General features: G+C 34.9%; 1 protein-coding gene across 1 annotated transcript; it reads left to right on the top strand.

The window, feature by feature from the left end:
• On the top strand, positions 1 to 24,667 carry LOC126972983 (interferon-related developmental regulator 2). Its single transcript, XM_050820097.1, has 9 exons — positions 1 to 308; positions 2,363 to 2,482; positions 3,339 to 3,586; positions 5,325 to 5,423; positions 5,728 to 5,835; positions 7,673 to 7,855; positions 13,735 to 13,941; positions 16,514 to 16,729; positions 21,868 to 24,667. The coding sequence occupies exons 1-9, from the start codon at positions 278 to 280 to the stop codon at positions 21,952 to 21,954; spliced, it is 1,299 nt and encodes a 432-aa protein (XP_050676054.1). The 5' UTR covers positions 1 to 277; the 3' UTR covers positions 21,955 to 24,667.
• Positions 24,668 to 26,152: the final 1,485 nt, after the last annotated feature.

Genomic DNA, 26,152 nt, shown 5'->3' with positions numbered 1-26,152 from the left:
TACGGGCTGACGGCGTAACACCATTTTAATTTTATAAATAAAATAATTTCAATTTGCTTGCGCAAATCGGCGGAGTCGCGTGTGAATGATACACGGTTAAACATGTTAAAGAGTTTTTCTGAAATTTTTGTTTTATGTTATATTCGTTATCTAAATTGCTCTATAAGAACTGATATATTGAACTGTTCTCCGTCTTGATTAAAAGTGAGAAATTTAGATAAATACTAGTGAATATTTAGTTTTATTGTTAGTCAGCACTATCCCAGGATTCATCATCATGCCTAAAGGAAAGAAAAAAGGAAAATACGGTGAGTTTTTCTATTGTTCTGGTGTTAATGAGTTTTGCTACATCGAGACAGTGCAGTGGACTGGAATTCGCCAAATCTGTGATCACGCGTCGTCGTCGACCTTGTGATCGAGAATTCTCTCGTACATAATGAACGTACTTACAAAGAAATGCAATATGCAATAGGAAGTCTGCAACATATGCTTACAAAAGGTCATAAAGATCTAACAGTTCCGTGTTTCGCAAGTTTCTCGTAATGCTACAATCTCTTTGATGTCATAACATAGGCCACATGCACGTAACCTTACTAGAATGACAATTCGTAGTTGTTATTTTTCGTATGGTATTTTGACCTTGATGTTCTTAGATAACAAACAAATTTATGTAATAATCTTTTTGCTGACATATGGTCATATCCACTCAAATAGCTGATTTATTTTTTCATATTTAATAATGACCTTTTTCTGATTAATGTTCGAAATAATCAACACTTCAATATCATTTAGAGTAATATTTGAATGTAAAGACAAGTTATATTAGTATGCAGTATTTATAAAGATATTATTACTGCTTCAAGAGTATAGTAAGGTTATATATTATGTTAAAGAAATATTACAATTTTGAGAATTTTTTCTACAATAAATCCTAGTGTTATATTGTGAATTTTCAGCTAATGAGATGATTATTCCAATTCAACATTCTGAATATTTTTCTGGAATAACTCATTAAGTGTTTGTAAAACTAGCACTATTATGAATGTCTTCTCAGAAAATTTAAGACCACATGAGCTTCCTTATTGAGCCATTGTACAGCATTTCTAGACTTCTAAAAAGTATCGAATAATCACATAATTATGTAAAAATAATTTTATAATACACTCCAGTAAAACCTGAAATATATACTTTCGTCAATACATCCAGATTGTAGTATAGTATTAACATAGTATTTATTATATGTTTTGTCTTTTATATATATGTTTGCAATTATTAATTTTGATTTTAATGAATCACCAATAGACATGTGATATTCAAAAATGGCTGAAATACTTCCTTTTTTTATAAAAAGGGATGAGACTAGTAGGAGGTTCAGCTGATGGTTATAAGCCCTGCCGATTACAATACAATGCCACTCAGTATACTTGAAAAACCCAAAAATTCTGAGTGACACTAGAATTACACTTGTCACCTTCAGACATAAGATGTTAAGTCTCATTTGCTCAATAATTTCACTAGCTACGGGGCCTTTCATACCGAAACACAATAGATATATTACTGCTTCACTGCAGAAATAGGTGCCGTTGTGATAGCCTCAATATAGATGGCACCCTGTGCAAAATAGCCTCCCACTGGTTTCTGTTTAACATGATCAACATTCTGGCATACCAAAGTTTAAAGTTAGAATGCTGTGATCTTAGCTCTAATTAATCCTATCTATAAAATAGTATATTTTGTGAATATACATGAGTTTTACTAAAATGTTTGCTCTAACTTTAGTATAATACTAGCTGACCCGGAAGACATTGTTTTGCCATATAAAGTATAATTCACGCGATAGTTTTATAAATAATAGCCTATGTGTTATTGTGTGAGCTATATTATTGTAGTTTCATCACAATCCATTCAGTAGTTTTTGCGTTAAAGAAGTACAAACATACATCCAGACATACAAACTTTCACATTTATAATATTAATAGGATTTATTTTATATTTGTTCAGAATTGCCATTTAATCATCCATAATTTTTATTGAAGTTGTAGCATGTCCACAGAGTGACTTGTACAGATCACAGTCTATAAACTTCATAATTATGTCAATTATTGTATGTGTTCCTTTTTCAAGATAAGACAATTTACTTTATGTACATTTTAGTAACTAGTATAGACAAGAGTTAGAGGACAAATGAGTTTTGTTGGTCATCTGAATGCTAGTGAGTCTTACACTTACTATATAATATACTTATTTCACTTACATTTCTTTGAAATATTTAGTGATTAATTGTTCTCAGCTTAGTGAGAATTTGGCTTCATTTAGTGTACATTATGTATGTCCTGTAAACAAGGATTTGTATCACTTGCAGAGCACAGAAGAACGGAGCTGCCTTATTCTTCAGATGAAGATGCAGGAATAGATTTGACAAATGACAATTTTTCGGAGACATCATGCCAGTCGGATCTCAAGAGTAATAATGATGATACAGGTATTGATACAGATTTAAATATAAAACAACATTTTGATTAAGAATAAGTGGTGATATATGCAAGATATTCACCTGATGATTAGTAATAATAATAGCATTAGAATGCAGTGCTGCTCACAATTATTGATTGAACCCAATAATCTTTCTCCTTTACATAAATGTTGCATCGCTATTGCACTCATCACTGAAATGTTAAGTCTCATTAGCCCGGCAGTAGCAGTAGTAATTTCACTAGCTACGGCACTCTTCAAACCAAAACACACTTATGCTTGCTTGTGGTACCTAGCACTCATCCTGTTCAAAGAATCATCCAAGTGGTAAATATCAACTGCTTTAATGTCCTATATTCTCTGACAACAATATAATGAATATTTGAACCTACTCTAGTTTTTGACTACATAAATTAATTAATGTATTAAGTTATATTGTTATTTACCTCAAAGACTATATTTCTGGTCTATGGAATAAAATTAAAAAAAAATACGCATGTGTACAAAGTACACATGTCAGAAGTGAAACTTGCCAAACTAGTTTTAGTATGTAGGATACAACGCTAGTAGGGAAGATGTTCTACTTACTAGTGGTCGCGCGCACCTACACGATACAACGCTAGTAGAGAAGATGTTCTACTTACTCGTGGCGCTATGTGCTTCATGCTATGTTTGCCCTTTCTCACTCTGTGTTAATCGGTTTCAATCTCCCTCTTCTTGGACAAGAACGTGCCACATTTTCGTGACGCTTTATTGCGTTGCATCCGTAAAATTTTTTTTTTTAAGAAAGTATAACTTTAAAATATTATTTATAATATGATAAATTAATGCTAATTCATTCGGAAAACAAATATATTCGCTTTCAGAGAGCGAACTTCAAGAGAAATTCGAAGAAAAAGTATTGGAGACCATAGATGCATTGAGTGCTAGATCGAATGCAGCGCGCGCGGCAGCCCTGGTGGCGCTTCGCAGTGCGTTCCAGCGGCGGTACCTCACGCCCATGCTCACGGGGCAGCGGCTGACCCTGGCCGACCACGTGACCCGGGCTCTGCGCCGCGGCAAGGATGGCGAGAGGAGAGCAGCCGCGTCTCTCGCGCCCATACTCGCACTACAGGTATCTGTCAATTGGTCAATTAAATCGGTGTTCCTTCTGTTAAAGACAAAACTGTATTTATATATCAAATCAAAGTCACTTTATTGATGTAGGTCACGGCAATGACACTTATGAATGTCAAAAAAATATTATTTCTTATTGAATCTACCGCTACCTCAATAAAGGTTTGAACTAATTAAAAGAAGTAGCAAGAAACTCATTGCCACTCTTTTATATCATGACTAGCTGACCCAGCAAACATTGTATTGCCTATATTAAAATCGCGATACAAAAGTAACTGTTGATCGTAGGTGGGTGAAAATTTGAAGTTGTATGTATTTTTTAATGCTGACTCATACATAATCAAACAAAATATAATAAAAATAAAAAAAAATTCGTGGAAACCCTTAACATTTAGGGGGATGAAAAATAGATGTTGTCCGATTTTCAGACCTACCCAATATGCAATCAAAATTTCATGAGAATCGTTCAAGCCGTTTCGGAGGAGTTCGGTCCCGCACACCGTGACACGAGAATTTTATATATTAGATTTACATTTTCTTCGATTTAAAAATCATTTCAGTTACAACATAATATGTCAAGTAATGCATCAAACATACTCAAACGTCAAATAGTTAATGCCTTACATGAGTAAGTCAAAAAAGTAATTGTAAATTAATACAAAAGTTATTGAGTACAGTAGCTGCATCATATAGATATTATTACTTCTAATATTAATTTCTTCAAGGGCTTTTGGGCCCATGGTATATATTTTGTAAAATAAATATTACAATATTGAGAATTTCTCTACAGAATTTCTTTAAAAATTTTCAGCTAATGAGATGATTATTGGAATTCAACATTCTGAATAATCTGGAATAACTCATTAATTGCTTTCCTTATTTTTGTAAAACTTAAGCACTGCTATGAATATCTTCTTAGAATATAATAAAGGTGGTCAGTATTAAGCAAAATAAAATAAAACTTATTAAAAAAATAAATGAAGTAAATTGATGACCTGCATTGTGTTAGGTGAGGCTGGCTCATTTGCATTGAAACTCAATATTTTTCCTATAGCTTGCAAGATTACAAAATGTATGTTCTTAGCCGAATTTTCTTTGAAGCTACATTAAAATCAAGTTTCTATTGTAATTGTAATAGCACATTACCAGTTTATGTATACGCTATAATCATCCAAAAATCATGTTGGTAATTCTGCTGGCAAATTTTTTGTAATTCTGTTGAGAGCATATTAGCAATGTTTACTTAATGTGCCTTAGCTGACTTAGTCTTATCTTCACTTTTATTTTATCTGTGAACTGTTGTCAGTTGTTCACAACTCAGAATTTTATTTTACAACTTAATAATTATGATAGTTAGCTCGCTTCTCATTTAACACCAATAATTCTATACTTTTTTTTTTTTATGGAATAGGAGGACAAACGAGCGTACGGGTCACCTGTTGTTAAGTGATCGCCGCCGCCCACACTCTCTTGCAACACCAGAGGAATCACAGGAGCGTTGCCGGCCTTTAAGGAAGGTGTACGCGCTTTTTTTGAAGGTACCCATGTCGTATCGTCCCGGAAACACCGCACAAGGAAGTTCATTCCACAGCTTTGTAGTACGTGGAAGAAAGCTCCTTGTAAACCGCACTGTGGAGGACCGCCACACATCCAGATGGTGAGGATGATATCCTAACTTGTGGCGATATTGAAAATTTATTTTGAGGGGATATTGAATATTTTTTCTGTATTGTCAGATTGGTGAGGAGGGCACCGAGGAGTTTATGAGCGTGGTGAGGCCCGCACTGCTTGCAGCTGCCATGGATAAGACAGCCTCCCTTGAGTCCCGGACTGAGGTATGCCAACCAAGCTTCATCGCTACCCCAACTTGCTAACTACGAATTTTCATCTCTAATCAAACCAATCGTTCATTGATTCTTTTATAATTGATTAATACAAAATAAATATGGCATATTATAAATAATTTTCAATAAAGAACTTTTGGAAACAATTTCTATTCAAAATTCGTTTGATATTCCATTACTCATTGTTGGGACGAAGTAGTTAAACCATTGCCATATATAAATATGGAGGGTATCACTGATTTATTTTTATAATTATACTCCAAAGTAATATATTAATCCAAGCTATTGTTTTTAGTGTTGCTCAGCGCTCGCCATATTGTGCTACCTGCTGGAAGAAGATCTGACAGAAGTAATAGAAGTTATGAAGACATTTGAGTCCATCTTCAGTGGCAGCTATCTCAAGGTTAGTAACGTTATATTTGACCTGTCGTCAGATTTCTTAATATTGTATTATATTATATTTGGTACAAAGATAAAACACATAAAATTTACAGGAATACTTTAAGAAAAAATGTTTTTCCCATAAGAAACTATATTATTATCACGAATATCAAACCCGCAAAATTATTATGTTTTGATAAAGTGTGGGAAAACGAAATAAAGTAGTTTATAAATATGTTTAAAATAATAAATTTATAGGTAGGTAACCGAGTTTGTATGTGTAGTATTTGCAAGATATTCTAAAAAATAAAAAAAATGCTGCCCAAAGTAACTATTCCACGCGGACGTTGTCGCGGGTAAAAGCTAGTATTATAATAAAATAATAATGCATTTAAAACATTGTAAGTCGCGTATATCATATTTATTTCAATCAGCTTAGTTCATGTTTCATCGGTGTATGTAATAATTGTTACGTGTTTGGATAATTTTCCATTGGCCTGCATATGGCATGTGTAAATTCGGAGGTGAAGATCAAAGCCAAGGTCAACGACGTGATAGTGCGTCGATCTGCCGTGTGTCATGACTGCTGTGAGTCATCGCTGTGTGTGACGGACTGTACACTCATGGACATAGGAGAATGACCAAAAGTGGTCTAGCAATGTTTCATGGTGCAAAATGAGAATAATAAAGTTATTATTTTCTTCTTTTTTAAAATCTTTTCACTGACCAAAAGTGGTCTAGCAATGTTTCATGTTGCAAAATGAGAATAATAAAGTTATTATTTTCTTCTTTTTTAAAATCTTTTCACTCCAGGAATTTCATTTTCGTATTCGTATAAGAGTAAAGTAATAATCGCTTCGTATTATTTCCGTATAAAGTCAAAAATATACGCACGTTACAGTTTCTTTATATGTATTACTAGGTGACCCAGCAAACGTTGTATTGCCGATATTAAAATCGCGATACAAAACTAACTGTTGATCGTAGATGGGTGAAAATTTGAAGTTGTATGTATTTTTTAATGCTGACTCATAATCAAACAAATTTAAAAAAAAATGTCAAAAAAAATAAAAAAAAAAATGTCGTGTGGACCACCCTTAACATTTAGGTGGATGAAAAATAGATATTGGCCGATTCTCAGACCTACTCAATATGCTCACAAAATTTCATGAGATTCGTTCAAGCCGTTTCGGTGGTGTACGGGAACGAACATTGTGACACGAGAATTTTATATATAAGATGTAACTACGTAAAGCCAACCAAATTTTTTTCCTATTTTTCATTGGTTCATTCTTAGACAAAAAAAAGGTACTTAAAACGAACGATCCTATAGATGATATATAGTTTATTTCTTTTTAGGCTTCAAAAATCTGAATTTTCGATTGCGTTCTGTTCAGGGTTTCCAGTCTACACATTGGTGTAGTGCTAGCTATTTTTTATATATAGCCGTGAAATAAGTGTCTTGTTCATCTCGTCACATCGTAAGAACTCGTGTAGCGTTATGTAACAGATTTTTTTTAAAATGAAAATAAGGGACGAGACGAGCAGGACGTTCAGCTGATGGTAATTGATACGACCTATCCATTACAATGCAGTGCCGCGCAGGATTATTGAAAAACCCAAAAATTTTGAGCGGCACAAAAATTACGCTCGTCACCTTGAGACATAAGATGTTAAGTCTCATTTGCCCAGTAATGTCAGTAGCTACGTCGCCCTTCAGACCGAAACAGGTTTCCAGTCTACACATTGATACCATCTACTTTTTATAAATAGCCGTGCTCAAATGAGTGTCTTGTTCATCTCGTCACATCTTAAGAAGTCTTGTACTGTTATGTAACAGAATTGTGTGTCTTCTGCAGGGGGACGGCAGCGTGAAGGTGTCTGGAGCCGCAGTGGAGGAGGGCGCCTTCCACGCGGCCGCCGTGGACGGCTGGGCGCTGCTGCTAGCCGCCTGTACTCCGGAGAGGGCCCGCCAGCTGCTGCAGCAGCAGGAGCCCTCGCTGGCTCGCCTGGCCGACCTGCTGCACGCGCACGCGATAGAGGTGCGTGTCAACACATCATCACGTCCACTGTTGGACAAAGGCCTCCCCCAAAGATTTCCTCGACGCTGCCCTCATCCAACGTATTCCGTTGATATTGACGTCCATCTTGTGGAGGGCCTACCAACACTGCTTCAGCATGACGTCATCTCATCAAAACAATATCGCATGGACGTCTCCCACTGTGGCTCTTGTGGAACTCTGCTCTGTCTTGCTTAGCTCAGTAAAGTGGAGTAACAGTTGAGCTTGGACCTAGCTGATGGGCAAATATTGATCAATTCAATTTCATAAAATCTGTACTACATAGATTTATAGAAAAGGTTAAAGGCTCATACATTTGAAACATCAAGCAAGAAAATATACTTTATAATATCTGCAACTTATATATAGTTTCTCTTTAATTAGTCATAGCATATTCTGAGTCTAGCTCCGCTCACTGTAACCGTGTTAGTATACAAACGCAGTATTTTATATTGTTCCAAATAACTTATCACTCAGTCCTCTGTTTCAAAAGACACTCAATATATAAATCACAATATATTTTGTTATGGTTTTTTTCCTAGTCTCTCTAGCTTGTCAAGTAGAAAACATATCTCTATATAATATATATAGCTCTTATTTGCCTCGGATACGGCATGACGGAGTCGTCACTTGGTATCTGAACTGCTAATTTTATCATTATACAGTTGATTAATTCAAATTTTTTTTTGAATGAGGTGTTATTTTGCGGAAATCAATAATTATTAAAATATTGTGACCCTTCTTGAGTGTAAACTCCGCTAAAGATTTGTATTCAATCAGTTCGACACGTGTTTCGTCTCTACACGAGGCATCCTCCGGAGATGTTGACTCGCCAAATTCTGACACGAGACTAAAATAATCCTACTAATACTAATATTCTATATTTTATTTATTTTATTTTATTTGGAAAACTTACAGTGTTACAATAACTTAATTACTAAATAATAGTGTGAACATTTTACACCATTTAATAGTTTTCGCATTTTGTTTCTAATAACACATAGTGTAATATAGGTACATCTTTTTTATTTATTTTTTCTTATACAAGTATTATATATAATATGTTAATAATTTACATAGGTATTACATTTATTATGTTCAGAGAGAATTTAAACACTACGTTCAATTATGTTTATAGTAACAGTTAGGGAAACACATTAAACCAGTTTTTAGTAATTTTTGATCTGATAGAATTTGTGGATGAATTAAACAGGTCAAAATCAGGAAAGCCTTTAAGATTATTTATGCAGTGAGATGCTCTTGAGAAGAATGAGTTTTGTTTGTAATTTGACGCACAGTGGGGTATATGTAAATATTTAGGATGTCTTGCAGAGATTCTGGGAATATTCAAATTTATATTCGAGAGAAGATGGGAAGCGTCAATGTGACATTGTGCTATTTTTGTTAAGAATAGAATATCAGCTATTTTGCGTCTCTCGTGGAGTGGTAATATATGATATCTCCTGCATCTTGAATCATAATCATTGTCGTTTGTCTTGCACTTATATTCAAGGTATTTAACAAATCTGCGTTGGATTGATTCTAATCTGTTAATATATATATCATACTGAGGGTTCCAAATTTGTGTGCAATACTCGAGTATGCTACGAACATATGTACAATACAACGTTTTTATAACCTTGATACTTGAGAATTGGGAACAGGATCTCTTGATAAATCCTATACACTGGTTGGCCCTATTAGCGATGTTTTCAATGTGTTTATCATATGAAAGCTTAGAGTCGTGAATTACGCCTAAATCACGTATCTCATTTACAATTTTGAGTGGATGACCATTAAGTGAATATTGAAATTTAATAAAATTAGGCTTACGGGTAAATGTTATAGCGTAACATTTCGGAACGTTCAGGTCTAGTTTGTTGATGCTACAGTATTTTTCAAACCTGTGCATGTCTTGTTGTAATAAAAGACAGTCATCTACGTCACGAATTTGTTTAAATATTTTCATATCATCTGCGTATAGTAGGAATTTGGAATGTTGAAAACAAGCAGCGATATCGTTAATGAAGATATTAAACAACAATGGAGCCAACAAGGATCCTTGAGGGACCCCAGAGGGCACGAAGTTCCATTCTGATGAGTATCCGTTGAGAACCACAGCCTGTGATCTGTTCTCAATGTACGAGGTAAACCACCTATATAAATTACCATGAATTCCTGCCGAAAGAATTTTCTGGAGTAGTATTTTATGGTCAATTCGATCGAATGCCTTGCGAAAATCTGTGAATATAGAGTCTACTTGACCCCCAGAATCCATGTTAAATGTTGTGTAATTTAGGAATGATAGTAGATTAGACGTAGTTGAGCGATTTCTAATAAATCCATGCTGTTCGGGGATAAATAAGGTTGATACACTATTATAGACTTGGGTGTAGACTAATTTTTCAAAAACTTTTGCGAAAATGCATAACTTTGAAATTGGCCTGTAATTTTTAATGTCATTTCTGCTGCCATTTTTGTGTATGGGGGTGATAAATGCAGACTTCCAGATTTTCGGAACTACTCCTTCCCGTAATGAACGTTTGAATAATATAGTAAGAGGTTCCGTTAGTACATCTGCGCATTTTTGTATAAATAATGGGGGAATTCGATCAGGTCCTGCTCCCTTAGTAAGGTCTACAGATTTGAGTTGTTTATTAAGCTCATCTGGTATTATTTCTATTTCACTTATTGAGAAACTAGAGTCTGGCTGAGTCCTGTTCTGATCGCTTTGGTTAGTAGTGGGTGAAAGAAACGTCGATTGAAAATAATCTGAGAAGAGACGACAAACTTCTTCTCCTGTGTCTGCCGATTGATATTCATAAAAGAGACGGGAGGGAGGAATGTTAGAATTGTTTTTTATAGATTTTGTGAATGACCAGAATAATTTGGGATTTTTTGTTATTGATTCCTCGCATCTTTCTATATAGGTTTTATAGCATTGGTCCTCTAGAACCTTCGCTCTTTTGCGCAGTATAGAAAATGTATTGTAATCAGATGTATTGCCGTAAGTATTGTATTTCTGAAGAAATTTGAATTTTTCTTTGAGGACCTTTTTTAGTGGTGCGGTGTACCATGGTGGAAAGTTATTGGGCGAGTAAAATTTGTGAGGAATATATTTGTTTATAGTATCATATAGATTTTTGTAGAATACTTCTATTGCTTCTTCTATGGAATTGATTAGTAGATAGTCGTCCCAAGCCATTTTACCTAATATTAATTTGATATTATCGTAATCACCTTGTTCATACATGTATTTCTGTCTTTTGTTTGTCTTTAGGTGATTACGATTTTCTAAATTTAAGATTATTCTTAAAGATTTATGGTGGGAGTCCTCTGGTATTAAGGGGTCATCACAAGAAGAAACTGCAAGGTAAGCATTACTTAGTACTAAATCTAGGACTCTGTTATTAATATTATGGCATAAGTTATATTGTGTGAGGTTACATTCAGACATGGTATCAACAAATAATATCTGTGCTTCACCTGAGGCACCTGAGTGTTCCGGATGATCATGAGAGCCAGGTGACCATTGTATGTTACTCAAATTAAAGTCTCCCATTATAATAAATATATCATTTGGACAAGAATTGATTATGAGAGATAGGTTTGTTGTAAAATTATTTAATTGTGAGTTAAAGGAATGACCAAGTCTTTCACTACATAAATAAATACAACAAAAATGTATTTTAGGCGTTGTTCTATTATTTTTGTAGCTGACCGTAACCCATATATCCTCGGCAGAGGTGCGCCACTCCAAGCGTTCTTCTGCGATAAGTTCGCGTTTTATGGCCAAAAGTACTCCCCCGCCATACCTTTCACGTGTAGCTAAATAATTTCTGTCCCTTCGCCAAATAATGTATCGGTCATCGAATAATTCAGAATCATTAATACTGCTAAGCAACCAGGTTTCCGTCAATGAGATAACATCATATGAATTTAGTTGTATGTTTCTTTTAAATAAGTGTGTTTTTGTTCGTAGCCCTCGAGTATTTTGATAGTAGATATTAAGATTATTAGGCGCCATTATTATCAGATGATAACAAAAGTCTCAAGCAAATCTTTATATAAAAATAGTATTTTAAATTACAACAATTTGTGTAGTTAGCATCTCGTAAGGAACGATAAAATATTGACCCATTTAAATTAATTGTGATTGTAGGTGAATTAATACAACATCTTAGTCTGTTTTTGTTTACCAGTAATAGTTGGGAGAATAAATGTATTTTAATTTTGTAATTTATATGATAAGAGCTAGTTTTAGTAATGTTTCCCAAACTGTCAAGTTTAAATTTATACAGTTGAAAAGGTATTTTAGTTTTAATTGGCCTAATAACTATGTTATTTTTGTTAGATCGCTTTCGCATTTTATAAAAAATATTGGCGAGGTGTCCGATCGTCTAGCCATTATTTTGCAATGCTTGACCCATATATACTGGAAATTCTTCTCCCTAGCTAGAGCTCTCGCTTTACTCAAAAGATTTTTATTGCGCTGCGTCAAATGGTCGTTAATATAGAAGCTGCCTGCAGTACTGAAGCCGAGGCTGGTAAGATTTAGTTTCTTGTTCTTACGAGAAGCTGCTACAAGTTCTTCCTTAGAGTAACGGCAGTTGAATGCGATTACTATAGGTTTTTCTGTGTTAGGTGCTCGTGTTGGTATGCGTGCAATATAATTTATTTCTTCCTTTTTTATATAAACATCACAAATTTGACCTATTTTCTCTGCAATCTCATATAGGTTCTCGTTTTTCTTCTGGGGAATCCCTCTTATCTCCACATTATTTGCTCTTGCCCATTGGTCTCGATCTTGTAGCTCTCGATTGATTCGGGCGATTTCCGATTTAAGAGCAGGTACCTCCAGCGTTATTTTTTCTGCCGTTATCAGTCGAGATTCTAGGTCTTTGACCTTTTCTGATTGAACGCCAATGAGGTGGAAGGCCATCTCCAGCGATTCCTTCATACTAGTTACCTCGTTCTTTATTGTTTTTATGTCTTCCGCTAGGGAAGTCAGCGGAGTCAATTGGAACATAACTTTATTAAGTTGTTCATGAATTTTTTCTAGCTGAAGGGGTTGCGGTGATGTGGTGGCTGGGGTTGCCGATTGGCTGGTTTTGCATTTGGGACACTTCCAGGAGTTCTTCCTGTCACCCAGTTTGCGGTAGCCCACCTCGGAAACACCTGAGCATTGGTAGTCATATCGCTGCTTACAGACGCTGCATACCGTTCCGTCAGAGTGTTGTGCTCCACAGCTAGCACATGCAAACATATTGATGACAGTCTTTGAACAACTATATGTGTAGCAAATTTACGTGAGATGCTCAATAGGGCTGAAATACGCCAATGTGTTACAAATCTCTATTATAAGAAAAACGATAGAAAAAAAAAAATATCTTAGATTACTGGGATGCGAACTCAGTCCGTCGCGTTTGAGTAGAACCTCAAATATACCTACAACGCCACTTATGCTTTTCTATCCAAATTGAAAATAGTAAATGATAGTAGTGATGGATGTCTCTGTTATACCTATTTTTCTGTCTCTTGGCTGGACCGGTTTGTACACTGTGACGCCGACACTGCTAATCACTTGGATTCTTTTTGCACATTGAACCTTACAAATTACGTTTAATTAATCACAGCACTTCACTTTTCGTTATAGATTTGCTTTTTAGGTGTTGGTGTATTTCTTAACTGACAAACTGTGTAGTATTTCTGAGAAAGAATACGCTTAATCCCACTTTTTGCGAATTTAATTCGAAAAGATTACGAGTATGTGTCTTAACTGTTCCGCGGTGTGCGGGGATATGTGATATATACTAATAATCTCAATACAAGCTCTTATATTAAGAGTGTTTTGTGTTCAGGTGCGCATGGCGGCGGGAGGTGCTATAGCTATCGCCCACGAGCTCATCACCGAGCCCGATGAAGAAGTAAGCAGCTGGAGTGTCACGGCTGAGGAGTTGGTGGTGCCCAGGCTCGAGGAGCTAGCCAGAGACTCTCACAAGTACCATGCTAAACGGGACAGGAAAGTGCAGCGGGCAACGTTCAGAGATATCATTAAATACTTTGAGGTGATTACTATTTGAAATTGAAATTAGATTGTATAACCGGTGTCACTCTGACGGAACCTCGTCATATTCAAGTCTCTTTCACTTTAGCTGCTATTACTATGCAAACAGTATTTTTGATCGGTGATTATAATATATGATATGATAAAAGTCAACTAATATAATTTCCTATCTATTACTGTCCCCCAAGTTATAATGAGTACATGAATACAACATTGAAATGTTAAAAAACTATTTTAAATTTAATTCAACCTTATTGCTGTCTGTTAAGATTCAGTCTCGCCTAGTATGTAGTAAATATACATAATATAGATGATTTTTAAGTACTTTAAAACAATAACTAACGTTAACAAAGACATTTCTGAAATATTCCTGTTACCATGGTTATATTTGCAGTCATTATACTGGACCAAATTTAAATTGGAGCACACATTTTATTTTGGTTCTTAAACATGGTGAAAACGTCATTTGAAAAAGAGAGGTTGACAGTAAATTTTATTTTGAACAATGCAGGCACACAAACACAAAGTGTCAAATCATGAGTGTGAGACATAGCTTCTCAAGCACACTAAAGTATTTAACCTGGCCTGTTTTTATCGGTTGTCTAATATGCAAGAGAATATTTAGACGTATAAATTATCTGATGCTTTAATGTAGTAAATATATTTTTATCTAGACTCATGCTTTAAATACTCTATTAAGACTCAGCTTATTGCCAACATTGAAACACCCAATGTCCTAATAACCATTACATCATCCAAACGAGTGTTGTAATGAAATTCAGTACAACATTACAACACTCGTTTGGATGATGTTATGGTTATTAGGACATTGGGTGTTTTAATGTTGGCAATAAGCTGTTTCATAATCTTTTATACATGATTCATATTATGGGTGCAGATAAAGTCATGTATGCAACTGTTGATAATTAGGTATTAAAACACTAATCTATATATATATATATATTTCGGGAATCAAGGAAGTGACACAACATTACTATTTAAAAATGTATTTATTGCTTTTCGAAGTATTCTCCGCGATTTTTGACACATTTTTCCATACGATGGAACCAATCATTCCATTCGGAAGTTGGGGTCTCCAAAATGGCCGTTTTGTATAAGTCCACAGCTTCTTCAGGTGATGAAAATGTCTGACCACGCAATTCTTATAATATTCTTTATTTTAGGGAAAGTATAGAAATCATTAGAGCTTAGGTCGGGGCTGTACGGCGATGGTCTAATAATTCTATGGTTTCTTGCTCTAAAAACTATTTTCTTCTGTGCGTGGTGTGAGAACTCGCATCGAACTCGTGATGGAGGATGATGCAGCGGTGGCAGTTCTCTTTACGTTGTTCAGATACTACCTGTGGCAAACAAATGCTAGCATACCATTCTGCATTAACCGTTCTTTGTCCCTCAAGAGGAATAGTCGCAACATGGTCGGTTTTGGTGACAAACGGGGCCACCATTTTTTTTGCAACATTCCGTGAACGAACAATTTTTGTTGGCTTTAATTCATTTTCGAACACCCAAACTCGTGACTGGTTTTTTGTTTCGGGTTCGTACGCGTATATCCAGGATTCGTCACCTGATACGATGTTGTATACAGCATTTGAGGATCCTGCGTGGAATCTTTCGAGAGTTCTGACGCACCAAGTAACGCGAGCCGCTTTTTACTCTTCATAGAGCAAATGCGGTATCCATCGGGAAAACAACTTTTTACACCTAATTGTTCATGCAAGATTATTTGTATTTGACTCATGCCAATGTCTAAAGTTGCCTGAATTTCGCGGTCAATTGTCGATCTTCCTCAATCAGCTTACGCACAGCATCAACGTTTTCTTTTCGACGACCTTGACGGGAATCATCACTGAGCTTGATACGTCCACGCTGAGATTCAGCAAACCAGCGATAAATTGGGGTTTTGGATGGGGCTTCATCACCAAATGCAGAAATCATCCGGCAAACACACTGTTTTTGTGTTAAACCACTTCGAAAGCCATAATAAATCATCGCTCTAGAATTTTCTTGAGCCAATTCCATTTTCTCAACGACTAAATAAGTTTGAAAACACTTTGTGCCAAGACCGAGTTTTTTTTTAAATATATAAATGGTATTCGATTTTTAAAACCAAGAAGTTTTTAATTAAAAAGATTTTAATATGACAGGAACAGTGGTAATATTCCATTCCCGATACTTTTAGTGCAGCCCTCGGATATATATGGATATATAAATGAAAATCTTTGTTTGAGGTTTAATTGCGCCCAAACCACTGATCGTATCGACATTGAGTTACCACCATACGATGCGAAATTTATCCTAGATGGTTTATGGCTACTTATTTTTCGAATTCCAATGCTCCTTCATTAAATTATTTTCTTTTAAAATTCGCCTTGCGAAGCGGGCGGGAACGGCTTGTGTGATACTATTATCAACTTAATGTCCAATCAACTGTCAAAATCGATCAGTGTCATTTGGTAGGAGATCTTTCATATACATTAAAATCGGAAGTGCCGTTTGGCACAGTGACTGTGAAGTATTATCTACGGGCGTGTTGCATAACGTGCGTGTGTCAGGAGGGGGAGGTGCCCGGGCTGCGTGTCCGCGTGGGCGGCGAGAGCGTGTCGTGCGGCTCGTGGTCGTCGCGCGCGCTGTATGGAGCGCTGGCCGCCAGCCTGGGCGCCGGCCTGACGGCGCTGTTGCCGCACGTGGCGCTGCTGAGAGCCGCGCTGTCGCTGCCGCCCGCGGCCACGCGCCTCGTGCCGCAGCAACACCTCACCAAGACGCAGCGGGTACGAGCATTATTATAAGAGGATGTACGACGTAATAAGAGGCGGAACTGCCGAAGTAAAAAACGAATTTTGTTTACTATGAAACGTGCAGTGAGATTTATTTATTTTATTTATATAATATGAACTCGATACGCCCGATGACTTTTGCCATAATGCACATAGTCCTGACTGTTGTAGAACTCTTGTTAACACTTAATTTGATATTAAAATGCTGACCTTTAATATCAGAAGTATCCAACGTAATTTCGACAGCTTTTAAGTGACCCTATATAGATTTAGAATGCTTTTTGACGTTATAGTATTGACCGAATGCTGGATACTTGAGGACTCTGCCATACCCCACATAGAGGGATAAATTTTTTTTAGAACTAATAAATACATAAATAGAGCTAGAGGCGTAGTTGCTTATGTACATGAACATTAGTCAGCGCAAGTTGATGAGCCTGTTTTTGAAGATGTAAAATGCTTAAAAATTACTTTAAAAAATCAACTTGTCGTACTAGCCCTATATGAATCGCCGTCATATATAAATATATCGCCTTTTCTAGATTCTCTAGCTACAGTAATCCAAAATATTAAAGATGCTCGTTGTGTAATTATGGCTGGAGATATTAATAGTCAAATGGCTGGCGAAATATGTTTGTTTGTTAGCAGAGCTAAACCTTCAGCCTATCGTAAATAAGCCTACAAGAATTAATTCGCGCCTAGATCATATTCACGTGACTTCTAAGTACCACTCGGAGTCAGTCATTTACAAATCAGATATTAAAGATCATGATATTGTAATTGCGGGAATAGTAACTAAAGATATCAAACAAACTCATACTTTTCGTTTTACTACGATCTTTTGCGACAACTAAAACACCAAATTGAGTCATTTGAATTGGAAAAAAACAAACACGACCCTAAAAAGCTCTGGAAGAGTATAGGAACAATTTCCCACACCAAGAAAATAAATCAAGTACCACTCGAACTCACCAATATTAAAGATACTGTAACGGAATCTCTGGACCATTGCTTTGAATATTATGCAGGCATAGGTAAAACTCTTGCAAACAAGATACTCACAGCATGCAATGAAACAGAAGATTCACTCGCTAATAATACTCGAAAATATTCCAGAGCAATAATTTTTCTTAGGACCCACTGATGATTGAGAAATTGAATCCTTGATAAGTAACTCTAATCTTGACAGTGCCCCTGGACTGGATGGAATATCAAACCGCCTTTTGAATATTAGCAAAAAATATATTACTCCCCCCCTGACGAGCATATTATGTAATCTAAATTTATCTCAAGGCATTTTTCCTACTGCCTGGAAAACGGCTGCAATGGTTTCTATTCATTAGTCGGGTAACAAATCGAATCCTACGAAATATAGACCGATTTCTTTATTTGGATCATTCTCAAACATTTTGGAAAATCTAGTACACAAGCGATTGACAAGTTTTCTTGATGCACAAAAAATAAAATCTGACATACAATTCGGATTCCGCACTAAAAAATCAACAGAAATAGCTGTAGACTTAGTAACTAAAATTGTTTCTTCCAAACTAGATAAGCAGCAAGCATGTATCGGTGTATTTTTAGACTTCGCGAAGGCTTTTGATGCAGTCTCTATTCCTATACTTTTATGAAAACCTGAGCTTCTAGGTATTCGACGTAATTGCCTGAACTGGTTCAAAAGCTATTTAATGTGCCGAACTCAGTGTGTTATAGTTGATCATAAGTAAAGCAATCCAAATACAATGTATTTGGCGTCCCCCAAGGAAGTATATTGGACCCCACGTTAATCCTTTTGTATATAAATGACATCAAAACTAAATTATCTAGCTCTGACGTCATTTGTTATGCTTATGATACAGCTCTTTTATTTTACGGGAAAAACTACTGCACTTCACACAGTGGAGCAAGGAATGAGGATTTTTGCAATCGGTCAATCTGTGTTTTCTTACTGTATCACCTTATGGGGAGGGGCGGCTACTTCACACATGATACTCTTAAAAGAGCACACAGAACTGTCCTTAAAGTGATTTTTAAAAAACCTATTAGATACTCAACACATAAACTATATATACACTTAGAACTTCTTTCTGGTCGAGGTATATTTATTTATCTTGCGTGTTATGACAAGCATGCATAAAGAGGTCTTGAATTTGCCTAATTATAAAAACCTACTAGATAGCCGTCCGTACAAGATTCCAATACCAACAATAAATACAACAGTAGATTCAGCCCATTCTTACATACTAATATATTTTTTTGTAAAATTTTTGAAAAACTGCTTCAGCAACTACAAATGCATTTTTGGAAATTATTGAACAAAAATCAATTTGGTTTCATTAGGGGCTTATCAACAATTAATGCGGGTACTAGACTCATTGATCGCGGCTACAAGCACATCTTTGACGCCTGGGAAGAGTCACAGGATGCATTGGGCATTTTTTGTGATTTGTCCAAAGCATTTGACTGCGTCCACCATGAAACTTTACTCCTAAAACTAAAGCATTATGGACTACATAATAGAGCCCTTAATCTGTTAAAATCCTATTTAAGCGAAAGAGTTCAGATGGTCGATAAAGCTGTGGGAATGGTGTTCCGCAGGGTTCTATTCTCGGTCCTTTCTTGTTTCTTATATATATTAACGATCTACTTTTTGTGGTAGATGATAACCATGAGATTGTATTATTTGCTGATGATACTTCACTTATTTTTAAAGTGAAACGAAGTGCAGATATTGATGACGAGGTAAACAATGCCCTCTCAAAGATAGTGCGTTGGTTTGAGACGAATAATCTGCACTTAAAAAAACCAAGTGTTTACGGTTCATTACACCAAACACAGCGGAGGTACAAACCAACGTACTTATAAATGACGAGAAATTGTAACTTGTGGACACTACGGTCTTTTTGGGTATCACGTTAGATAAAAAGCTTCAGTGGGGTCCACATATTGCCCAACTAGCAGATAGACTTAGTTCTGCGGCATATGCTGTTAGAAAGATTAGAGAGTACACTAATGTTGCGACCGCTAGATTGGTGTACTTCAGTTATTTTCACAGCATCATGACGTACGGTATTTTACTATGGGGTCATGCTGCTGACAATTGACATAGTGTTTGCTCTGCAAAAGAGAGCTGTTCGTGCTTATATATCAGCTTGGTTATAGACAGTCTCTCAAAGAAAAATTTAAATAAATAAATATTATGACTGTTCATTGTCAGTACATTTATGAAAACTTAATATACGTTCACAAAAATCGTCACCTTTTTGCTCTTAATAGTGATTTTCATTATTATAACACTAGAAATAAGGGATTGCTTGTCACTAATTCTAGTAGACTTCATAAGATACATAATAGCTTCAAGGGTAAATGTATACACTTTTATAATAAAATCCCAGCCACTGCTCAGGCATTATCTATAAATAAATTTAAATATTTTATAAAAAAAATGCCTCTGTCGTAAATCCTATTACTTCACAGCTGAATATCTAAGTGATCGGAGAGCCTGGGACTAGATTATGACTATTTTATAGCAATAGCAATGAAAGAACAATATTGTATATTTTTATTAAAAAGAGCGAAAAAAAAAAGAATGCTGGGAGAGTTTCTTGCGGTGCTTCTTCTCTCTCAGAGCGCCATTTGTTTCCGAAGCGGTAGTAGTATCTAGTATATTAGAAATGACATCAAAAAGAATTCTAAAGGAATCAATTTTGAGAAATAAAATTCCTTTTATACAACAAGGTAAATTTAAAATGATATATTAAAATTGCTCGGTCCATCATGTCCAATTTAAAATACAGAGATAATACAAAGCTATTCTTAAACTGATAGCTTAGGATTAATATAATGTTAATACTTCGTAACATGATTAATCAGATCCTCACACTCTCTCACATGCACCCACCCAAAAAAACGCACACACACACACATATACAGAGTGGGAATTTTTTACCTATCGGATCATATTGCTAACCATAGATTGTAAATTAGTTGCCTACAGCACAGGCTACGTCTAGTGTAGGGACCAAATATGATGTAATATTATGTGATAAAGTGTCTGTATATAATAAATAAATAATAAATATTTAATTAAGACTACTAAAAGTTTATTACATACAAAAGAATAATACTTAAATCTATACAAACACACATTATTAGATGTACACTTATTACAGGAGTACATTTTCCAAAAAATAATAAAAAAGAAGTAAAAATTGTACAGTATTCAAAACGAAAACTAAATAATTAGATTAAAACTTAGATTTGACATAAGTTTGAAATAGTTATTACAATGTGGCGACGAAGTAATAATCCGGCTAAATTTATAAGCGAACAGATGCTTAAAACGTAGTGGATTTCGGTTATCTCCGTTTTTTACTAGATTATAGCCGTCATCTATCAATCACTGCACGTTTCATACAATGGCTTTTTTCTTAGAGAATTTCGCTAATGGGTGTTTATAATCCGTGTCTATCGACACCTCTTTCGGATGAACCCGACAAAACTTCCGGAACCTTATTACTTATACTTCCCTTACCGTCTATCCGCATTTTTTTAAATTAGACTCTTGAATTTTTAACAGTCTGTATTACTTTTACCACATTTTTTTACCAAATTAATGTAATTTATATTATATAGAAGAATAAACGACGATACAGGGTATGTAATGCTAAATAATCACCGTAGCATATTAGTGCGTACTCGTACACACACACACGTAGCGTACTCGTACACACACACACGTAGCGTACTCGTACACACACACACGTAGCGTACTCTCCGGCAACAGAGAACACAAGAGGATTCATAGCAGAGTTGATTATTACCCGCTTGTTCGACTATCGAACAAATATTTATTTTAATATTGTAATTTAGGTCGATTAGCTCTTCGCCCGATCAGCAATCTTAACTACGCAAGGTATATAAGGTATAACATATTCGTATTGTCGTATTTTTCCTTGAAAACCCCACTGTCAAAGACAGCCTGGTGAATGTGGTGTAAAACCCACAATGAAGTGACATATCGATGCAGCGTTGATGTATGCTTCGTTAGCAATGCTCTAAATAAATAAAATAATTTTTTATTGTAATAATATTAAGTGACAGTAATACTTATGAAAATCATTATTTTTCAGCACCTGCAAAACAATGCTGCGTGCAAGGCACGCACCGTCGCTCGGAACAAGAACAGAGATAAACGCTCGGCCGCTCTGGCGCTCTAACACGCACACAAACGCATCCACACGCACTCACACGCACCCACACCGCTATCACTAACCACGACACACCTCTCCACGTTTCACTGAGGTGTAGAAACGAATCCGGCTAGTGCAAACCCACAATAACCCACTTTTAATTAATATAATCCGCGTATCTTCTTTGGTAAAATCATTTTGTTGTAAACTTTTTCGTGGAGGAATATATCATTCCGATAGCACGGATTGCAGTCATATATTTAATTGGTACTGGAGAAGAGAAAATGTATTCATTATTCACATTTGAAACACCTTTCCCGGCTTATTACAATGAACCTGAACCATTACACTGTTTACTATCGTTTTGATTTAACGCTTCATCAATAGGGATCGATATTCACCCAAACCCCCAACTGGCTCTGATATTTGTTTTAAAACTTATTTTCCAAGGCAAGTTTCCTGGTGACTACAGTGCACAAAGTACACAAACATACAAATATGATGTGGTTATCAGGAACTGAAATTAGTATTCTTGATGCTTTGAAAGCTTTATGCCAAATAAATAAATAAATAGCCACATTGTGAAGGTATAATAATATTATTAAAGGTTTTTGTATACTTCTCAGAAAATAAATGACAGCCTGAATTTAAAAGGTTTACTTCAGATTAGCGTACACACGCTGTATTGCACAGTCCGCCATTTTTTCTCATTGCACCAATCACAAATTGCAGTCATACATACCTACAATAAACAAACATATTGGTCACGTGGTTGTACGACTACAAGTTATCAAATTTATAATAGATTGTATGATTTTTTTTTCTACATTTCCAATACAAAATGTTCTGATGATATTGTTGTCAATGTTTCAAACAAATTGATTTGAAGTAATGAAGTAGATATTAAAATTAAAATTGCTTACGTTTAAATTACTTATATTTTTTTTTGTAAATCACGAAAAATAAAAAATAAATACCAAAAATATTTTAATTAGAGTGAACTTTCGATATTCTTGGTTTAATACAGATTTAAGATATTTGTTTGAAAATATTGAATCAATTTTATAAATTGAGTGACTGTATTTAGTAAATATTGGAAAGTTAGTATCAACTTATACTTGCGAGACATAAAGGGATAGTGAGTTGTGGCAGTTAGTTGTTGTATAAAAAATTATTGTAAGTAGATTTAGGTTTTGTATTGAAATGCACCGCCGGTAAGAGCTAGTTAGAAAAATATATTTTGTTGTATTTTATTTAGTTCAATCGTTTGACACGTCTTATTGTATAATTCACGCCACAACAAAAAGTTAATAAATGCTTGAAATACATAATTCTAGCTTTTTAATTGTAATTAAAACAAGTCATTTGTCGATTAGTATTTTTTGCATGTTTATTCCTTGTAGAGAACTGATTCGCTATGACATTCGCCATCTTGGCGATGTAAGCAGTTGTGACATGTACTTAGAAGGAATATTGTATAATATTATCATACCAGAATAGGTTAACTGTAAGCTAATGGTGGCTATTTATTTCATCAGGAAAAGTAGCTATCATTCGGAAAGCCTGGCCACCCAAAATTTGTGAAAATGTAATGTTGCCTTTGAATAAGAGGTGTAGGTAACTTGATAGTTCAAGTTGTTTGGGCTCTTTTGAACTGATCGCGGCCACTTCTAACAAGACATCGCACCCGCTGTAGGCATGTGTGATGTTTATTATCTTACTATACTTTAGAACAGTTCTCTTAGTTGTTACTTTTAAATAATGTTGGTTGTTAATTATTCTGAGCGTGCTGGAACAGGATATTGTGTTAATTTATAATCGTTATATCAATGTGTACTGTTAGACATCCTCAATTACTATTGTTACAATTAAAATATCCATGATTCTGGTAACATTTTAATATCTTTGAGTTTAATCACATCCAACCTAAATAATAATAAAGGAATTTTTGTTATTCTCCTGTTAAACATAGTAAAAGTCCATCTGCAGTACATCGGTATCAGAATTCAACACAAAGCTACTGTGTATCATAAATGCAGATGGGTTTCGCTTGTTAATTTGCTAAAAACCTCGGATAAGCAACATGTTTATTTTGTTATCTGCGTGGGCAGTAGAATACCTACATTACTGAAAGTAAAACCAATTCAGTATTCGCTTTTGAAAACAATCACATCAATGTATATTTAAAACAAGAGCCAAAATGTATGTGTATTATTCTGAGCTAGTGCTACATACAAATGTTTTCTCAAATTTGTTATTTTGATTTAAATGTTTTGTGTATTGTATCTGATTTTTCCTGTAATAGTTATACTTATTTTAGTTACTATGTTTATAGACAATCTGTAACTGCTAATACTGCTGTAGTAAATTAAATATTAGTTTGTTATTGACGCACTCTTATTGTTCATAGAATCGCTAGTTGATTTGGTTCTATTCGTGATTTTATTTCATATAAAATAAAGTTCGGATTTTATTCCGTTGCGCTGCGTTTACGAAATGCCCTTAATAACCTTATTCATTTCTTTTATGGTATAAAACTGACTTCTCTAAAAAATATTTTTTAAGGTAACATTTTTTACCATTAAAAAACTGGCTATATTATGTATATATGTCATCTCGATAAATTTCGTAAATGCAGCTCAAACTGTAGATAAGTTCTCTGTAAATATTATTTGAATTAATTAAGGCGCTACACAATGTAGCCTTGCACGAGGTTTTGAAATAATATTTATAGCGGGAATATGTTGTTTTATTTCACACTTGCTGAGAAGGATATTATTACATAGTTATTATCATGTGCAATGAATATTATATAATAACTAGCTGACCCAGCAAACGTTGTAATGCCATAAAAAGTAATAAAAAAATTTTTCGGGTGTAAAAAGTAGATGCAACCGATTCTCAGACCTACCAAATTTATCATACAACAATTATTATTGTAAGTGTTGATCCATTGCCATCTTGCAAATCTATTGCGGATATGTGGATGGAACAGAATAATATAAAAATCGGGATACAAAAATAGGGGTTGATCGTAGAGGGTTGAAAATTTAGGGTTGTATGTATTTTATAATTTTTGTCATAAAAAAAAAACAAAAATTATAATAAAAAAAATAGGGGTGGAACACCCTTAACATTTAGGGTGATGAAAAATAGATACCTAGTAGCCGATTCTCAGACTTACTGAATATGCATATAAAATTTGGTAGAAATCAGTAAAGCCGTTTCAGAGTAAGGTAACTAACATTGTGACACGAGAATTTTATATATAAGATTATTGTGTTACTACTTTTATAAACAGTGACGAGATGAGCAGTATGTTCATCTGATGGTAAATTATATGACTTGCACTCTACATTTGAGATATGTGTCATTTAGCCCAGTAATTTCACAATGGCCGGCATCCCGTACAAAGAAGCCTGATAAAACAACAGGAGCCTCACCACAGGTTCCTTTACCAGTTTAGGTCTTCAATCAAATAAAACAACAATTAACACATGACTAGGTTTATTTCCGACAGTTACGGTACATCACAAACAGTAATTAACAATACATTTCGCTTTTGTGTTGACGGCTCATTGTCCCGATCCTCTACTAAACAAACAACGCGTTCCTTCACATTTAATAAAATATGTGCAATGTTACACAAACGGTAAAACATATATTTTAATTAATTTAAAATATCCGCGACGATTCTATTTAAAAAACATGCTGCATGTGAAACCTATCAATAAAAAATAACCATATGTATTCTGATCAGGTTAAATTATAAATAAAATAACATGTGAACATATACACTAATACAATTTTGTCCATCGATAAAATGAAAAAATCTACTCGGTAATAAGCAGACAAGATTCTGTGTTAACATGGCTAAAAATAATTCGTGCTTTTATAAAATGGCGCCATACCATGGAGTATTATATATGAAGTAACACTTTACAGAGTTATCAATCATAAAGAAAAACTTTAGTACTACTTACTGGTTTGTGTCTATTTGAAAATTATGTATTTTTTTGTTAAAGCGGGGTTTTAACTATTCGAAAACTTTCGGATTAAGTGATTTCGTAAACGAGGGTGATGGACGTGATTCTAGATAGTTCGAAAGTACACCCGGATTTTGGTTAACACTCATTAGATGTCAGTCGCATTCGCCTCATTCCCTGTGCGTGCGTAATCAAAATGACTGCGAATGATGATGAAGTATGCATCCATGAAAAGATCA

The sequence above is a fragment of the Leptidea sinapis genome, chromosome 28 (assembly GCF_905404315.1).
Source record: "Leptidea sinapis chromosome 28, ilLepSina1.1, whole genome shotgun sequence".
NCBI classification, from domain to species: Eukaryota; Metazoa; Arthropoda; class Insecta; order Lepidoptera; family Pieridae; genus Leptidea; species Leptidea sinapis.
This window is presented reverse-complemented; position numbering and strand designations above follow the sequence as displayed.

Excerpts from the sequence above, each read along its gene's own strand:
- LOC126972983 (XM_050820097.1), top strand. The coding sequence starts at position 278 with ATGCCTAAAGGAAAGAAAAAAGGAAAATACG. Across the intron at positions 3,587-5,324 it reads CGCCCATACTCGCACTACAG|ATTGGTGAGGAGGGCACCGA; the intron begins GTATCTGTCAAT and ends CTGTATTGTCAG. Across the intron at positions 16,730-21,867 it reads ACCTCACCAAGACGCAGCGG|CACCTGCAAAACAATGCTGC; the intron begins GTACGAGCATTA and ends ATTATTTTTCAG.